General features: G+C 49.8%; 1 protein-coding gene across 1 annotated transcript in view; it reads right to left on the minus strand.

Annotated features, from left to right (window-relative positions):
* Positions 1–622: 622 nt before the first annotated feature.
* The window catches only part of Mapkapk3 (MAPK activated protein kinase 3), a 33380-nt gene continuing 14802 nt past the window's right edge, over positions 623–19200 (minus strand). The window contains exons 3-11 of the mRNA XM_057768928.1: positions 9056–9195; positions 7864–7928; positions 7326–7405; positions 5523–5646; positions 4295–4370; positions 3862–3986; positions 2941–3026; positions 2589–2669; positions 623–1909 (exon numbers count right to left, since the gene is read on the minus strand). Coding sequence (XP_057624911.1) covers positions 1757–1909; positions 2589–2669; positions 2941–3026; positions 3862–3986; positions 4295–4370; positions 5523–5646; positions 7326–7405; positions 7864–7928; positions 9056–9195 — 930 coding nt within the window. The 3' untranslated portion in view covers positions 623–1756. The remainder of the gene's footprint in view (positions 1910–2588; positions 2670–2940; positions 3027–3861; positions 3987–4294; positions 4371–5522; positions 5647–7325; positions 7406–7863; positions 7929–9055; positions 9196–19200) is intronic.

The following is a 19200-nucleotide window of genomic DNA, read 5'->3' on the forward strand; positions in this document are numbered from 1 at the left end:
CCCCCAGGCCCCAAGGAAAGAGGGGCAGCTGAGGAGGAGTGAGCCCTTCCTGAGCCAGATGAGTTCTTGGGAAACTGGGAGGTTTCAAGATTGAAGCTGGAGGTTGAAATGTCACAGTGAGGGCCCCTTGAGGCTGCCCTCAAGGGCTCCCAAGGGGTGAGGGTGCTCTCTTGCTGGAGTAGTGAAAAGACAGTCTTCCACCCCTCCCCTCTCCAATATTCTCACTGCCAAATGAAACCTGGCAGCTTCTGAAAATAGCTCCGCGCTGCAGCAGGCACTCTGCCCGCCCTTCAGCAGGCTGGCACGCAGCTGGGGGTGGCCACTGTGGGCAGACTCTGGCACACACAGGGCTGGGGGTGGGTGTCACACATACAGTGCACAGGGGCGGCACAGAGCTGGAGGCATGTGGCAGCTGCCACCCCTCAGTCCTTCTGACCTTTCTGCAATGAATGAGGCAGAGGTGCTGGAGTCAGCCTGGTGTGTTTACCAGGCCGGAGGCGCCCTCTCCAGCCAGAATATGGTCACTAGTAGGGGTGTGGAGCTGCCTTTGACCACTTGTGTCCACTCAAGTACACAAAAAGAAACCCAGAATTCACTGAAAAAATGTTAAAAAGATGTTTATTAATATCTGGATAGAAAGTCCAGCAGTATTGTCCTAGCTGTTATGAGCTAGGTTTCCCAGCCTGTGAGAAAGACCGGGATCTAGGAACAAGGCTGAATGCCAGGCACTTGTCAGGTCATCTATCAAACACTCAGCACCTGGAGGCTACCCTGGCACATGGCAGGGCAGAGCTGGCTAAGTCTGGGGTCAGCCAAGAAGGACCCTCTCTGATCTGACTCATGCTAGAGTCGGGATCAGACCTCGTGAGCGTAGCTCGTCAGCCCATCATCATTTCGGGTCTGATCTCCAGTAGAAAACGAGGTCTCGGAAAACAGGGAGCCAAGTATCCCCAGAATAGCCCTGGCAATCAGCAGAGAGGGACTTCTTCCTACCTGAGATCTGGTGAGCGGGAAGAGACGGGGGCTTTCGTCACAGTGATGTTTTCCAAAATGGAAAAAGGTTAAGGATACCCACCTCCCCAACATGCATACGCACACCTTCAATTGAGATGAGAAGCTACCTTTGGGATTAGGGGGCAGTGACGGGATTCTTAGCCTCAGGGACTCTAGCGGACTGTCTGTGGGCTGGTGCTACCGAGAAATAAGCAAGCTGGACTATACAGCCTCTGGCAGACCAAACAGAAGTGAGGCTGGGGAGGGGCATCCAGTGTGAGAGAAAAAAACCTCCCCAAGAAGGTAGGTTCCTGATTTCCCTCCTTCCTCCTTTGTTCAGTATTCATAGACAGCAACATGGCCTCTGGTCACCATAGCAACCAATGGTCAGATATGTTTCTCAAGGCCAGACCCATCTGCCCACACAGCAGGATGTGTCTCTGTAGAAATAAGGTAGGTCTGCCACAACTCCCAGTGGCCTAGAAGTAAGACCAATTGCTAAAGTAGAAGACCCGTGGCCTCACTCAAAGCCACAGTGGCCAAAGTTGCTTCTGCTGTAGCAGAGGGCTCCCCATCCCGGGGGCCCAGACGCTTTCTAGGGTCTGAGCTTAGGCTGGGACCCTTGGGCCAAGCTCTTTATCCTCAAGTTCAATGTGACACATTAAGACAACAAAATTATCTTTTTGTTATAAAAATGACTCTGGCCCTTCCTGGCCAGAGCCTCCTCGGAACACCACAGTCTGTCACTCTGGCTCCCCGTGAGCTACTGGTTGTTACATCCTTGTGAGGCTGAGGAGCTGCCTGCTTGTTTTTTCCTCCGCTTGTTGAGGAGCCGATTGTTAGAGGTCTTCAGGTCCTTGATCTTCACCTGGTCATAGTCCACCCGCATGGTGGCCAGGGCACTGGTCATCTCCTCCTGTGTACCATTAGCATGGGGGACAGAAGAGGTCAGGATAGCCTAACATTAAAAGTCATCACTTTCGTGCCTGGGAAGCACCCTCCAAGACATCACTGCTCCAGTACCCACTCTGTGCTCGGCCTTAGACACATAACCCTCCCTACAACTGTTTTCTGGTGGACACTGAGCTTATTCACAAAGACAAAAGAAACAGATGACTCCCTGGGTCCATACCAAGGCTACTTGGACAGAGAACTGAACCAATGCCATTTGCACAGAACCATAAGACCTGCAGACAATGGCATCTCCCTAGGTCCTCAAGAGCCTGAAGCTTTGTGACTGTACCCTGGATACCCCAATACTCTACAATGCTATCTCATAGGGACAAACCTGACCCTCCCTCACTACATCTGAAACAAGGCTAGTTCCTATCACAAATGTCATAAGAAAGTTTCTGGCCAATGTTTGGGTCCCAAATCCTTTCATGGAGGCCCTGATCTAAAATCTCCTCACTAAGAGTGCCCCATGAGCACCACCCTAAATAGGAAAGTGTAGCGGTCCATTGCTCAGTGGCCTGCCCTGGCTGGATCACTGAGGCAGTCACTGACATCCTCTAGGCACAGGGGAAGAGCCAAACTCCAGATGCTAAGGAGATGCCGTCCAGAAATGTCTAGAGACTGAGAAAGAATCTACCCACCTTGACATCATCCCAGTGATCTTTGTCTTCCTGTAGTACCCGAGCTGTGTGGAGTGGGGTCTGTGGGACCACCATTGATTGCTAGAAGGAAGCCCAAACCCATGGATCAGAGCCTGGAACTGTGTGGTACAGCACAGGTTACCACCACCATATACCCTTCTCCCCTTCTCAGGTGGGGAAATGGAGGTTCAGAGGGGGGAAGGAGCCTAACTGCAACAGTGGCAAAGCCAGGCTATAGGTGGGGTGTTACCAGACATCACTGTGCAAGGCTCCAGTCCAGCCCTATACCCAGGCCTCCAGGGCTACCACCGTCCAGCCTGGCAGCCCTACTCCAGGCCAAGACCATGCTCACATTGATCCAAGGATGGTTCATAAACTGCATGATGGTCAGCCTCTCTGTGGGGTCTGTCTTCAGGAGCAGGCGGATTAGCTGCTTGGCTAGGGGACCCAGAAAAGAGGGGAGCAGTGAATGGCAGTCCCTCAACCTTCCACATGAATCAAAAGCTCTGTCCGACAGGGCTATAAGTACTCCTACATTCTTCATGATCAGAAATGGTGAGCTAGCAATTGTGTCTCATTTGAGGTCACTAAGCACTCAGAATAATTTGTTAAGTAACAACAGATAACTACAAGGCAGAATTGTTTGTGTTACCTAGGAAGGAAAGTATGAACAAGGAATATATGGAAGAGGGGGTCCTGGAGAAGCATTTTTTTCCCTTAAGACAGGATCTCTCTAAATATAGCCCTGGCTGTTCTGGAACTCTACATGAATTTATAGAGATCTACCTGCCTCTGCTTCCCAAATGCTGGATTTAAAGGTGTGTGTCACCACACCTGGCTGGGGAGACAAATTTTGATCCCACTTGACAGATATAGAAACTGAGACTTGAGCTGGGCAGTGGTGGCACAAGCCTTTAATCCCAGCACTTGGGAGGCAGAGGTAGGTGAATCTCTGTGAGTTCAAGGCCAGCCTTGAACTAGTTCCAGGACAGGCTCCAAAGCTACAGAGAAACCTTGTCTCAAAAAACCAGAGAAAAAGAAAGGAAGGAAAGAAGGAAGGAAGGAAGGAAGGAAGGAAGGAAGGAAGGAAGGAAGGAAGGAAGGAAGGAGAAAGAGAGAAAGAAAGAGAGAGAGAGAAAGGCTGAACTTTAAAAGTTCAGATGGCTTGTCTAGGTTCACATAGCTAGGTTCACACAGGTCAGTTTGACAGCCAAAGGGATATTTCCCAAAACGGAGGCTGAAGGGACCAGGTTAGACAGAGAATCTCACTCACCATCTTCAGAGACCTCTGACCACTCAGGCTTAGGGAAGCCATATTGGCCCAAGCGAATCCTTCTCTTCATTCCTGGAGAGATGGCCTGGCCGGTGTTGGAGTAGAAGGGTGGGAATCCACACAAACTGGGAAAGAGAAGAGGCCATTTGGTACAAGGGTTGGGCACACAAGGGTCAGGCAGAACTGTCCTCTCCTTTCGCAGGGAGACAGGCAGCCAGACACCACAGCAATAACACCAGCCCCTGCGGCCTCTTGAACACATCCCAGGAAGACCATCAGCCTTGACATGAGAATGTCTCATGACACAAAAAACAAAAGACAGCCTGACCAAAGGGTGACATGTCCCAAAGAACACAAGGGGTGAGAAGCTGAATGGCACTAAACGGGCATGAAAAAGTAGAGTAGGGTGGGTCAGGGGAGGACAGGTACTCACAGAATGTACATGATGACGCCCAGGGACCACATATCACATGACTTGTCGTATTTCTCGGGACCCAGGACCTCAGGAGCTACCAGAACGGAGAGCATAGGAGATCTCTCAGTCCCCAGGGTCTTGGGAACTAGGAAGGAATCTTAAGCCTGGGTAAGGTGAGAAACAGGTACCCAAGCTGGGAGGTAGGACAGAGCAGACTGGCGTCTGGCACCTTCTGGGAAGGCAGCATGTGTGTGAAGTAGGGGGAGGAGAGACAGCTCCCAGAAAAAAAGAAACTGCTCTCTGACAGCCCCCTAGCTACTTAAGGGCCCCTCTGTCAGTCTCAACTTGGTAAGAGAGAGGAGGAAAGAAAGACAGCCCCAAGTTTGGTGAGACCCTGCGGTGGACAAGAGGGTCTCACTCAGTCTGTCAGAGGCATTGTGTTATGTCTCTAGTCTCCCTGAATGCACAGTCTAGATCACAGACTTCTACATTCCATTGTCAGCTCGGACACCCATCCATTGTCAGCGTGGATACCCATCCATTGGCCTGGGTTTTCCAACCAGTGCAGTGAGGTCAGCAGGTCAGACTTAATATTAAAGTCCTGCAGAATACCCCCTGATAAAGAGGGGGCCATTTCTGGAGTTTCCTACCCCTTAGCTGTCCTCCCAAAAGAGATAAAGCTTCAGTTACTGCCCTACTCTCAGGGAAGGGGCATTTGTTAAGGGGGCTTTTGGCAATTGGAGGCTGCCTGGAGCTTTCCCAGGAATCATAAGTATGCAGACACCCCCAAGCCCCACCCAATTCCTGGCTCAAGGGACCCTTTCCCACAAGGCAGGTGACTAGTACCCCGTATCCCTCTAATGTAGGCGAAAAAGCCTGCCCACTTTCTGAATATGAAGATGAAAACCGGAGAAAAACAACCACGGTTGGGCTCCATCCCGAGCTGATGGCAGCCTTTTATCACATATATATTTAGAGCTGCTGTGATGTCATTCAGCTCACAGACCACAGCCAGAATTTTCCTGGATCTATTTTCAAAAGCAGAAGCTGAAGTTTGGAAGAATATTTTTGCAGCCTCCGGCCCCCCACATCACCCGCCTCCATGCAGACAAGAGTGCTCCCTCCTCCCTCCTCCCTCCTCCCTCCTCATCAGGCTTTAACACTTTGGTTTCCACAACCCACTGGCTGCCCCGGTCTACAGCAGAATACAGCAAGGGGGATGCGAGCCACATGCTACAAGACTCACCCACGTAATAGGGAGTGTAACAGGGTGTCTGCAGGGCATTTTGGGTGGTTTCCTTGGCAAAGCCAAAATCAGTGAGCTTAAGCACAGCATCTCTCTCCTTGGATGTATAGAGGAGGTTTTCAGGCTGCATCAGGAAGAGAAAGAAAGCATTGGTATAGAGGAAGGTACCATGGGGGGGCAGAGCCCCAAAGTAACCTTTAATCCCTGCCTCCATCCCAATACATGATGAGCCATTTCTGCTTTTATGAAAACATCTGAACCTTGGTCACCATGGTCACGTGGATTGGAAGTGATACCTTCATTCACAGAGAGAAAAGTGAGGCAGGTGTTCAGCCAAGATCATAAATGACCAGGTACCATAGAAAGCTGCTAGGCAGAAACTTGTGTTCCGGAGTTGGTGTGAATACCAGGAAATGCCAGAAAAGATGCCGAGGTAGGAAGCAAACAGCTCATGAGCCAGCATCATCGCCAAGCACAGTCCCACACCCAACCCAGAAGGAAGCCCACAAAGCCAGCAGGCTAGGTCCACTGGAGGTAGCTTAGGGGAGCAGGAGCCACATGGAAGAAATCTTCCTAGATGCAAAGCACAGGTGGGCCTGGAAGATGGGGACAGCCAGCAGGGCTCCGTGGAGGAGGCAGCCCTTTAGTGACCAGGTAGGATCCAGGCCTATGCCGAGGAGCAGGAGGGATGACACCCAAGCAAAACTCGGGTGGAAGAACAGCAGGAGCTGTTTCCTAGGTTCTGCTTGAGACGATCTGACCTTGGATTGAAATAACAGAGAAGCGATTTAGCATATTCTGCTCTGCAGATTTTTCTTCCCTTAAGAAAAAGGGAACTCAGGGGCTAAAATAAAGCAAGGATTTAGAAGGTGGATCTGCTTTGGCTGCGCGTGTATCCTGAATCAAAGGGTAACTGTACGGATTGGCAGTCCTCACCAGAGAGGCACGTCAGCTAGCCTCTCCACACTCCAAGGTTCAGCCTTAGGAGGAAATAAGCCAAGCAAAGGCGAGGAGGAACAGGCTGTGCTAATAGTGGCTCACACACAAATGCTTATGTGTGTGTAAGCATATAGCTATGTGTATGGAGAGCTGCCCAGAAGACCTTAGTTTTCCCAGAAAAGAAAATTTGGAGCGTTGTGCTTCCTATGTTTCAAGCCTGATCACTAGGAAAGCCAGCGGGCCCAGCCCTGGAACCACCTGGAGTCCTTCCTCAAACAGTCAGAAAATGGCTTCTTGCTAAATGCTGTTGTTTGGTAGCCTAATTTGTTCAAACTCTATCTGTGACTTCACCAAAGACCCTATAAGACACTATAAGGCAGCCCCCTCTCAAAGGTCCGGCACATTGATGGTCATTAAATTTCTTGCTGAACAAGTGAACAAAAGAATGACTCCCCATGCAGCAACTAAGCCTAAGGCAAGCCTAAGGCAAGACAGTTAATGCTCAAAGAGCCTCAGTTTGCTTGTCTGTGAAATGGGTAATGGCCCCATCCCACAGAGCCAGGTGAGCATTAAAAGAGATGAGGGAGGGGGAACTGGGATTGGCATGTAAAAAAATAAAATAAAATGCCTATATATACAGAGAACCTTGCTGGGGCCCACTGGCTGGAAGTAGGCAGTTATTCTCATTACTATTGGGATTACCCAGTGTTTGAAGAAAACAAGGAGGTCCATCTGGCAAGAGCAGAATGAGTGTGCTTGCTGTACTATGGGAGAGAGAAGAGCAGTCGAGCGAGCAGGGAAGCTGAGGCAAGGAATTCAGTGAGTGCTGGGAGCCATCCTGCGGGCTGAGTTCTGGCCACTCACCTTGACATCTCGGTGGGCGATGTTCTGGCTGTGCAAGAACTGGATGGCACTGCCAATGTCCCGCATAATCTCTGCAGCCTCTGTGGGCACCGCAGGAAGACAGTTAAAGGTCACCTACCCATAATCTCTCTTCAGCATGGTCTGGTAAACCAGCACTAGATGGCAGTCCTGTAAGCCAGGTAGGTCTTCCATCCTAGCTACCCACCCAGACAAATTTCCTCCAAGGGTGTTCTGAGCCCACCCAGGCCTCTTTCCTCAGGCCTACACTAATTCATAGCAGTTCCACGGGGGGGGGGGGGGGGGACAAGCACCAAAAGCCTCTGAGTTCTCCACCTCAAGACCGTAGGTAGTCTATCTACAAAGTTAACAGATTCAAAGAACGAACCCTTTCAGAGGACGGGACATTCAGTCCCATTGTCTTTAGTTCTTCTGTGAATCCTGAGGCTCAGCGAGGGGCAGGCCTTGCCCAGTTATCTCATAGCAACTCCAGTATGGCTTCCCACACTAGCTCCTCACCGGTCCCAGGGCCCACACAAACCTCTCTCAGTGAAAGCCTGGTCACCACGCTCCTGAATCCGGCTGAACAGCTCACCACCTTCCATGCTGCAAAACAGAAAGGTGGAGAAGTGAGTACCTGTTCTCTCTGCCTGTCTTGTTCAACTCACTCTGCTCTGGATCAGAGGCCTAAGCCCATGTGCCCTGGAGATAGTGGGCTGTCAACTTGGGTGGGTTGATCTGAACTTTTGGAACTAAGAAAAGGTGGGATCCTTGCCAGGAAATTCCCATGCTTCCTGTGGTGCTGGCGCTGTTTGGCTGTGAGACCTTGGACACCCGCAACCCTATCCAAAGGTATTTCCCCAGATGCATGAGACATCAGTTGTCATCGTCACGGCCCATTGTTCTCCGCGTGCTCGGTGTGTGCTATGCCCTGAGCTCCACCCTCTGTGCACATCGCTACAGAAACCTGGTCGCCTTCTTTCCCTCAGCTACCTCTTTTGTTAAAAGAGAATAATAACACCAACCTCCAGGAGTCATGAAGATTGACTGGGAGAGGTTGGAACAGAGTCAAGCTTGAGGTGAACACCTCATGACGCTCTTCCTCCACATTTACTGTCTGAGTTACAGAGATCCAGAAAGCTTAGCGGGTACCCACAATCCCACCACTAGTGGGTGGCTGAGCCAGGGTCTAAACCCCAAATCTGAACAGCTAGCTAACTTGTGAAGGGAAGAGAGGCTTGAAAGGCAGACAAAAAGAACCCAGGCAGGGGGCACAGGGTCTGAGGAAGGCTAAGGTTGTACCCTAGTGCTGATGGCACAAGTCCAGGATGGAGGAGGCCATGGCTCCTGTCCCCACGCCTCATCACCCACCATCCAATAGGACAAGTCTCATAGAAAGGAGAAAGTCAAGGAGCTGTGTGTGTCCTGCTCCTTTCCAAAGCTCCCTGCCCACACAGTCAGGGCTTGGCAGTCTTCTTGACAACCCCTCGCAGAGTGGAAGTCCTGTGCAGGAAAGCAACAGAGAACTGAGGATGTATTTTTCCTGCCCTTGTGGAAATGCCCTGGCGGCCAGCTCTACAAATCCAAGACCTGTGACTGTCTACTCCACGACTCCTCAAGAGCTGGAGTGCCACTCAGAGCTGCTATCTAAAGAAGAAGGTCCTTGGATTGTGGTGACCCTGGGGGCACAAGAACACCAGAGGGGTTCAAAGGTAAGGAGGGCACCTGCCTACCATTCCATGACGATGAGGAGGCAGCGCTTGCCATGATGCATGTTCTCATACACGTCCAGGATGCGCACGATGTGGGGGCCGCCCGAGGCCTGCCAGTGGTGGTCCACCTCCTGCCGGGCCTTGGGGCTGTCATACAGGAGCTGTGGAAAGCAGACACCAAGGGCATCAGGCTCATATCCCCCAACCTCCCTTTGCTCAAAGAGGCCTGGAACCTGCTAAAGCACCAGGTATTTAGCTGTGAGGGGCAGAGTGAAAATTCAAATTCAGCTTTCCCTGCTTTATGGTCCAGTGAGCCTCTGAACTTAAGGGGCACAAGCAGCGCTGCCAATGGGTCTAGAGCGCCCTGGGAGGTGGGTGACAGGCTAGAGTTCAGAGGTCAGAAAAGTCCCTACTTCTCTCTTCAGGGGAAGCAAATGAAGTAGAGATTGAGCAAGGTTTGTGGTAAAACATGTGAGACATGGGGCCGCAGGCCACCGACCACATAGTTTTTGAGCCTCAGTTTTACAATTGATGACAGGGTTGCCCAGTTATCCAGGCTGATCGGAATCTGCACATGCCAGGCCCTTGGTGACTCCTCATGTCCCTCATCCAGCATCTCTATGGGGACGTGGGGGTGCTAGAGAAAGACAGAAGGGAAAACTCAGCATACAGAGAAGGTGCTGGAACCATATATTCAGAGACTGAAGAGGCATGGAGGCCTGTGTCCATCCGTCTATCCCCTGGGACCTGACCCTGAGTGGAGGCCGTATTCCCCTAGGAGCAAAGGTAAGTAATTAAGACATCACATTCTCCAGGAGTGGGTGCAGGAGGAAAACTGTCACTACCAAGAAAAGTGCTTCTAAAATGAGTTGCTTGGAGCTGGTGAAATGACTGTGGGTAAAAGTGCCTGTTACCAAGCCTGGTGACCTAAGTTTGATCCCTGGGACCCACGTGGTGGAAGGAAAGAACCAGCTCCTGTAAACTGACCTCTAAGTACACACACACACACACACACACACACACATGCACTCACTAAAATTAAATAAATAAGATACAGTTAGCTGTTTGGCCATGACCTCTGGCTTTCAACATAACTCTGTAGCCTCCCTGCGATCTGTGCAGAGCAAGGGGCTGATGCTAGAGACCTGGAGCCAGGTCAAGGCGAGCTCACCCTCATCCCAAGCCTACAGACCCCAGGTTATAATGCAGGGATCGACTGGGGCAGAACGGACTCTAACTGAGGAAAGTGACAACTGCATGGGGTTGGATGTAGTTTTAGGATTGAATTCATCCAGTACTCACTGCGGCCTTAAATAAGTATGCACAGCTCCAAGCCACAGCCCACAGCCCTGTAAAATGTAGTAATGACAGAGTCACCCCACCAGACTCCACTCAGTAAAGCGGGCGTGAGTGTCAGGAATCTTGCTCAGGTTAACAGCCTCGGGCTATGGCTGCCTTCCAGAAGACTGATCAACGGAAATGAGCAAATCCTGGGAGTGAGAGAGCCTGGGGGAGTTGGGAAAGAAGTCAGCTTACAAGTGGAAAGGGCCCAGAATAGGGACAATAGTGACAAGCCACCCCCAGCAACCTTGCTCATCCAACGACCAGTTATATTTTCTTATTTGAGGAAGGCTGAGGATCCGCGCTCCGATCGTCTCTGCCCTGCTCAGCACCTAGAGGAACCTAGGACAGACTGGACTCAGTCTCCCCCAAACAGGAGAGTGGGGGCACTTTACAAAGGGCGCAGTTAAGACAGCTGTAGAACCAAGTTCTCCAGATAAAGATAGGGCAGTGTCCCCGGGAAGGAAAGGAAAGCAGTAGTTTCTGGAATCTTCTGCCCTTTGGCTGTTCCTCCAGCTCTGGAAGGGTTTATTTCTGTTTCACACTGGGAATACAGGCAACACAAGAAATACAGGGATCCAGGGCTTAGTAAGCCCCTCTGTCAGTTCTGAGTTCCCTCCTCTGTTACCCTGCCAGGGTAGGTATGTTTGGAACAGTTGTGGGCCAAGGCCACTTCTGGATACCATGGAGCCTGGCCTCTCAGGATACCTTTGAGGTCCATGTTGGAGCACTGGCTTCTTGCTGTCAGAGCTGAGGGCTTTTGTCTCAGAGGCCCAACTCCACTGTGTCCGGGCTGGTTCCAGCTACAATGCCCTCATTCTCAGTCACAGGCCCCCAGGTGAGCCAGCCTTCCCACTCCACAGGCTGACTTGTCTGACCTGTCTGTCAGGCCTCCCAGACTGGCTCTAGACCCCCTCCTCACTCTGCCTCCCTGTCATTCATTCCCACCCAAGTCCTCTCCTCAGAAACCCCACACTTGCTCGCCCACGCTCGCCCAGCAGGGTCAGCTGCCCTTCCTCTTCTCCATCCATAGACACAGATCTCCTTTCCACAGGCCCTCTAGATAAACACCCTCTGCCCCAGCACCCAGACTTGTCTTCACCCAACTCATGATCTGCTACCTCCAGACCCTTAAACAGTTTGTCCAGGCCAGCAGACTGCACTCGCTACTCCCAAACAACCCCTCCCTCTGTTTTACCAGTCAGGTTGGGAGCAAGTGCAGAACAAAAACAAGGCATATGAACTGGGGTTTCCTGACTGGTCCTCAAAAGAAACACTGGGCTCCTGAGCAAAGGAAGGGAGGAAGGCAAAGTTTGGAAGAAGAGAGGGATGAGAGAAGAAAGAGGCCACAGAAGAGCCACAGAATCTCAGAGCTGGGCCTGACAGGGAGGAGCAGGTGGAGTAGATCAGAGAGGAAGCCATGTGAGGCTCCTACCCTACTTCCCACATAGACTAAATAGCCATTCAGTACCAAGGCCCTGAGAATAGGCACAGTCATGAGACAATGGCTGTTCCCAGTAGAGCAACGAATATTTCCTCTGTTCTCTCTGCAGGTCAGAATCCTGAACCTGGACTTAGGTCCAGCTGCCAAGAAATCTCCTGGACTGTCACTTCTGCCACCTTGATTTGTCCCGCAGCATAGCCTCCAATCTGTGTGTGTGTGTGTTGTACGTAAGCATGTGTGTGTGTATGGGTGCACTCGCCTGCTCATGAACATATGAAGGCCAGAGCTCTACAATGAGTGTCTTTTTCTATTCCTCTTCACCTCCTCCCCCCTTCCCAAGACAGGTCTTGGCTGTCCTCAAACTCACTCTGTAGACCAGGCTGGTTTCAAACTCAGAGATCCGCCTGCCTCTACCTCCCAAGTGCTGGGATTAAAGGCGTGCACCACCACCGCCCGGCAGCATCACACTTCTTCTTCACTTTAAAAAATATATATTTTTATTTTATGTGTAAGAGTGTTTGCTTGCATACATGTGTGTGTGTACCACATGCGAGCCTGGTACCCAAGGAAACCGGAAGATGGTGTCGGATTCCCTGGGGCTGGAGTTACCGACAGTGAGTTGCCACATGGGCGCTCTTAACCACTGAGTCATCTTTCCAGTCCTATCACCTAATTTTTTTTAATTTTTTTTTTTTTGAGATAAGGTCTCTCATTAAATCTGGTGTTCCCTGTTTCAGGTAGATTGATTGGCTGGCCAGGGAGTCCCTAGGGTCTGCAATCTCAGTCCCACTCAGACTGCGGTTACGGACATGCTCTGCCATATCCACCTTTGACATGAGTGCCGGGGGTTCCCAACTCAAGTACCCACACTGTGCAGGAAGTGGTTCAAACTCACTGAGCCATCTCTCTGACCCATAAATCTGTTTTTGGTTTTGTTTCTGTTTTTGTTTTTCACCAGGGTTTCTCTGTGTGGCCCTGGCTGTCCTGGAACTCTGTAGACTAGGGTGGCCTCGAACTCAGAGATCCACCTGCTTTTGCCTCCTGAATGCTGGGATTAAAGGTGTGTGCCACCACTGTCAGGCTTTTGTTTCTTTCTTTCTTTTCCTTTTTTTTTTCTTTGAGACAAGGTCTCATAGAGCCCAGGCTGGATTTTTTTTTTTTTTCGGTCTTTCGAGACAGGGTTTCTCTGTAGGTTTGGTGCCAGGCTGGTTTTGAACTCACTGTTTAGCCAAGAATGACCTTGATCTCCTGACCCTCCTGCCTCTACCTCTTGAGAGTTGGAATCACAGACACGTGCCACTATGAAGTATTGGGAATCAAGCGCTCTACCAACTGAACTACGTTGTCAGCCTCCAAATCTTAGAAAGCAGTTTCCTCACCTTCTTCTCCCACAGCTGGAGCCTTCTCCTCCTCCAAGATGCCCCTGGATGTCACCTCCATCCAGAAGCCCTCCTGTCCATCCTTCCTAAAAAACACCTCCTTTTGCCCTTTATTTTTCTCTTTCTGTCTATACCGTTTCTGTTTGTTTATTTACAGAGCATAATTTACAGTCACTAAAATGTACAGGTCTCACAGGTCTGGTTCAATGAGTTTAGACAATCCCACACACCCTGACAACCACACCCCTATTGAGATAGAAAACATTCCCAGCTCCCCAGAGAGCTCCCACGTCATAGCCCTTTTTACCTCCCATGCCACAATGCTCACAGCCTACAATTAGCTTGTTCCTTTGATCACCCCTTAAACAAATATACACAGACACTGTACTTTCAGCGTGCCTGGCTTGGTTCAGAACACGTTACAAATATTAGGAGAATACATCGTCATCATTATTTCTTAGATAAGAAACTGAAGCACAAAGAGAGGAAGTAACTAGTCCCTGATCACAAGACTGTTCTCGCAATCTCTCCCAAGGTCAACATCCTGCTGCCTCCCTCATCAAACTGTGAGCCCACAGAGCAGGGTCTGTGTGATTGGTCCTGTCTCTGTTATTACTTGTAAATTAGGTGATTACTCCACAAAGGAGGGAGGACAAGAGGAAACTCTGGCAGTGTATCATGGGAACAAGATAAGAACAAGAGGCAGGCTCCACAAAGGACAGGCATGACATCCTCAAACCTTCGGTACATACCTTCTCCACTCTCCCCAGTGAACCAGACTTTACTTCCTCTTCCAGGGACCCAGGAGAACTTACACTAGTCCCCACAGCAAGTTGACTTCATTCATGCAGGTACATGACTCTTTTTCTTAAAGATTTATTTATTATGTATGCAGTGATCTGCCTGCATGTATGCCTGCACACCAGAAGAGGGCGCCAGATCTCATTACAAATGGTTGTGAGCCACCATGTGGTTGCTGGAAATGGAAATCAGAACCTCTGGAAGAATAGCCAGTGCTCAACCTCTGAGCCATCTCTCCAGCCCTACATGATGCTTTTTTAAACAGTTTCCCAAGCATGAGAATAACACAGACTCAGAGATAGGAGGCCCAGAATCTACTTTTAGTATGTGCTTAATGTTAGTATCCAGGTACACTTTGGCCCTGCACCTTGGGCACAGGCATCCCTCTGCCATGGCACTGTGTGCAGTTGCAAAAGCCCCTTTAAGAAGAGCTCCTCCCACTCCCAATCTCTCTCTCTCTCTTTCCCTCTCCCTCTCTCCCTCTCCCTCTCCCCCCATCTCTCCCTTCCTCCCCCTACCCTCCCAATGCCCTCCCTTTAAATAAACTCCATACTCAAACTCTCTTTGCATGGCATATTCTATTTCCCACCCATGCTCCTCCCCCGCCACGGGACCTGCTAAGATCTCTCTCGCACCGTATCTGGGCTTCTGTTTCCCCAGTTTTCCTGCAAGCCTTAGTAACAAAGGGAGCCTTTGGACAAGACCTATTTGCAAAGTATTTATTGTTGTCACTGCTACAGCCCCCAAGGAGGGGCCCCATAACCACACACTGGAGTCCACTCAGGTCTACTCATAATGGGCAAGTCACAGATGTGGTAGGAACAAAAAGATTAGGGAATGAGTTTATGACAAACCAACAGGAACCCCTGCCCCATTTCAGTCCTATGCCTCCTGCTTCCCGGGTTCCTCAGGGATCCATCAAAGCTGGGGAGGGGGTGCCAGCAATGACATCTGGGCAGTGCCACGACTGTAGCTAGTCCCCAAAAGACACACACAAACATCTACACACAGCGGGACATCTGTGTACATACACTATAAGGTTTTCTTCTGAAGAGTCAGGGGTCTGGACCCCAGTGAAGCTCAGCAAAGCACTGAATTTGAGGTGACATGTCCTTGAACATTTCTCTAGCCTAAGCCTTTCAAGCAGTGGTTGCCACCTTGCCTTCTCCTTTACCAAATTCTCCCTCCTGCCTTCTGAACTGGCAGCCAGATGGCCAGACCCTAGCAAGCCAGTGACTTGCTGGTGCCCTTCTGGCAGCCCCAGGTAAAACTGGGTCTCAGGAAAGCACGCTTCTCCACCTCCAAATTCTACCCACTCCCATCCAAACACAGTGATGGTGGATTCTTGAGTTTCAGGGCTAAGAACACAACAGTAGCATTTGTTTGTTTGGAAAACAATTTGCAGTTTACAAAACACACTGCTGTCCTTTATCTCCTGGGAATGCTTGGTGCCGCCCTATGAGGCAAGCAGGGTGGGAACCATTAGCCTCAATTTGCAGGTGAGGAAGACAGAGGCTCAGGAAGATGAAGTCATTGCCCTGGGGCCTCCAGTCTCACTGTGGAGGCTGGGAGAGGAAGGGAACTGAGTTTTGAGAGGGCATCTAAGGGAAGATGAGAGGAAGGCTACAAGTTGGAAAGTCACGGCTTACACTAGACTCAGGAAATTAAATTCGAAATAAATCTGTGAACAGGCGAATAAGCACTTGGAGGTATATGTATGTATAGACATGTAGGTGTGTGCATGCATGACAAAGTGCATGTGAGGGGGTATATGCATGGTATGCAGAAAGTATGGGGTAGGGTGGGGACTGGGTATTTGGGTATGCGTGCATCTCCAGTCTCTATGATGCTGACTTTGAACTCTCAGAGAGTGAGATTCATCCATCTGTCCATTAATTCTTCCAACAGCTTAGGTTTCTCCACAGTGACTTGAAGAGAACTGGCCACAAGGAGGGTCTCAAGAAAGAATGATGGTCTTGCCGGCACAACTCAATCTATGACAGCCTTGCCCAAGACAGAGCCTGAAAACTTCTATTAGATGCCTTCTATTTAGACCACTGAGGTCCCAGCTCCATGGGGGGATAACACAGAACATAAGGGGTTTCCACAGAGGAACCACAGAGACAGCAACCCTGTTATCTCCATATACCTCCTCCATGGCACAAGATTTCAGGCATTATATAATTCCAAAGCACAAGAGAAGTCAAGTAAAACAAAAGCCTTTGGTTGTCTCTAGAATGAAAAGACAAAATTACCAGAAACCTATTTAAGTTTTTAAGTATAAACAAAGACAAATTTTAATTCTGAGCTTTCTGGTAGTCTTGGCAAAGAAACAAACCACGTAAGCACTACAGCTTTTACAAGAGACCAAACTCCAAAAGCAATTTATATGAAAGGCAACAGGCAAAACGTTCCAGCAAATCTTCAGCAATAGTTCTGCAGAAGACACAGATGACACAAATGGACATGTTCAATATGGATTCCCCCATAAAGACTGAATTAGGTTGGTGAACCTTGCACCAAGTACCAAGATAACCAGCCCCTTTACTTTCTTGGGATCCGAGCTTTGTTTGCCAGAGGGCAGAGAGGAGACAATGCCAAGGACTAGTACATCCCCTCAACACCTCACTCACCTAAGAGGGTTCATCCTGGCCTCAGGCCGGGGCAGACAGGAAGCTGAAGCACTGCATTCTCTACTGTTGACGAACTTGGGTTGCACATGCTCAGTGTCAAGCAGGACTGTGCTCCCTGTAGGAGTCCCATGCTCTCCCAGAGGAGCCTATGGACAAGCAAAGCACTACAACTGGAAAGTGGTCCATGGGAGGGGGAAAGGGACAGGCATTTTAGGGGAGAGGAGGTCTCCGAGGGTAAAAGAACTCATGTGACGTGGAAGAGGTTACTGGATGTGGCAGGGGGAAGGGAAGAATGTAGAAAAAGAGGGAGAAAGAGGAGCAATGAAAACAAATTATGTTTGAACATGCCATCATGATGCCAAATGGTGGTGGCACATGCCTTTAATCTTAGCAGCTAGCAAACAGATCTCTGAGTTTAAGGCCAGTCTGGTCTACAGAGTGAGTTCCAGAACAGCTAGGGCTACACAGAGAAACCTTGTCTTAGAAGGAAAAAAAAATACAAAGAAAGAGAACATCATAATGAACTGGACATAGTGGTGCACACCTTTAATCCTGGCACTCAGAAGGTAGAGGCAGGCGGATCTCTGTGGGTTCAAAGCCAGCATGGTCTATAGAGTGAGTTCCAGCGCAGCCAAGGCTACAGAGAAACCCTGTCTCAGAAAAACCAAACACCAAAAAGAAAGAGAGAGAGAGAGAGAGAGAGAGAGAGAGAGAGAGAGAATGCCATAATGAATTTAATACTGTGTTACTTTAAAAAAATAAAAGACAACAAATTAAGCCCCGACGCACATCCTCCCTGACAAGAGTTGGTAAACTCAGCCATCCGCAGGGTCTCTTATGACTCCTAATTCCACAGTGATTGGGGACTGTGACTCCCACAGGCGCTACTGTCTCTTTATAAAAGACACCATTGGCTGGGCGGTGGTGGCGCACGCCTTTAATCCCAGCACTTGGGAGGCAGAGGCAGGCGGATCTCTGTGAGTTTGAGACCAGCCTGGTCTACAAGAGCTAGTTCCAGGACAGGCTCCAAAAACCACAGAGAAACCCTGTCTCGAAAAACCAAAAAAATAAATAAAATAAAATAAAAGACACCATTGGAATAGTGGAACTCTTTTTTTAGCCTTTTTGTTTGTGTATAGGAGCTCACTGTGAAGCCCAGGCTGGCCTTGAACTCAGCCTGGATCCTGCATTTGTGCTGACATTACAGGTGTGCACTACTGCATCTGGTTCCAACCTATGTATGAGACCACCCTGCCTTGCACTCTGTGGGGTTGTGAATGCACTCGCCCTCGGCCCCCACCTGCCAGTGTGCCCGTCTGGCTGTTTCTGTCTGCTGAAAGCATGAAGCAAAGCCTCCGCCTCTGATCTGAGTACAAACATCATTGCAGTCAGTTCAAGGTACAGAGGCAAGGGTTTCTTACTCTTTAATACTTTTAATACTAATTTACTTTATCTTGTGTGCATGTGTGTGCTTGTGTGTGCCACAGAAGGCGTGTGGAAGAGGTCAGAGGACACCTAGCTGGAGTTAATTCTCTCCTTCCATCATGTGGGTACTGGGGAATCAAAAAGTGCTTGATGGCAAGAACTTTTACGTGTTGAGTCACCTCACTGGCGTGACAAGAGCTTCTTTAAAAGCTTTTGGACCTTATAAAACCAAAGTCATTACAACTTCCCTATCCCCCCCCCCACACACACACACACGCTCTCCACGGCCGTATCCTCAAGAGTACCAGTGCTATTTAGGGAGCTGGTAGTGATGTCAAATCTAACTTCTTAGTCACAGTTTCAAATTAGAGCCACAGACATGTGCCATTATTTTCTCACACTCATTTCCCCAGCTTTTGTAGCTCATTAAGAGAGCTAATGGAACCAATTCCGCAACCATGGATTAGCTGGCCTCACGCCAGATCAGGCTGCACTTCATTAAGTTCCGACCACAGCTTGTCCTCTGTCGCACCCTGGTCATTTACCTTCTCCTCCTCAGATGCAAAGTTCCAGGGAGGTCAGCTGATACCAATGACCCCCGAATGCCCAGGCCCAAGCTGGATGCCCAGGGAAGGATGGTTTCAGGTCAATATGAGTCCGCCTTTCAAAGCAATTGTTCTTCCCTGGTACACAGCCCATGCTTATGCTGACACAGCCCACACTTTGTACACGCATCCGGAGAAGAACTAGCAACACCCTCTCACCTATGGGGAAACGGGCTCTCTCTGAGGTTAAGTGACCTACCCAAAGTCACACCATCAAATAATGAGGAAACACTTGAACCCAGAGTTATTGGCTTCTAAATATACACAAACATAGGGAGAGAGAAATAAAGAGAGGTTTTACCTTCTTTCCATAGCTGTGAGGTTGGGGGGCAATACTCCCGCAACATCAACTAGGGAAAAATAAGCTGGAAGGGCTAGCCAGTCCATCCTCGACCTGGGCCCCACACTCCTGGGTCCAGACCAGGCTTGGGTGGCAGAGGTTTTCAGATCCCGTGGCCTGTCCTGTGTATGTTGTACCCAGGGGCTCTTACTCTTCAACAGCTGCACTGTTACCCCCCATTTTCAGCTGAGGAGACTG

This window comes from Chionomys nivalis, chromosome 4 (genome assembly GCF_950005125.1).
Source record: "Chionomys nivalis chromosome 4, mChiNiv1.1, whole genome shotgun sequence".
Taxonomy (NCBI): Eukaryota; Metazoa; Chordata; class Mammalia; order Rodentia; family Cricetidae; genus Chionomys; species Chionomys nivalis.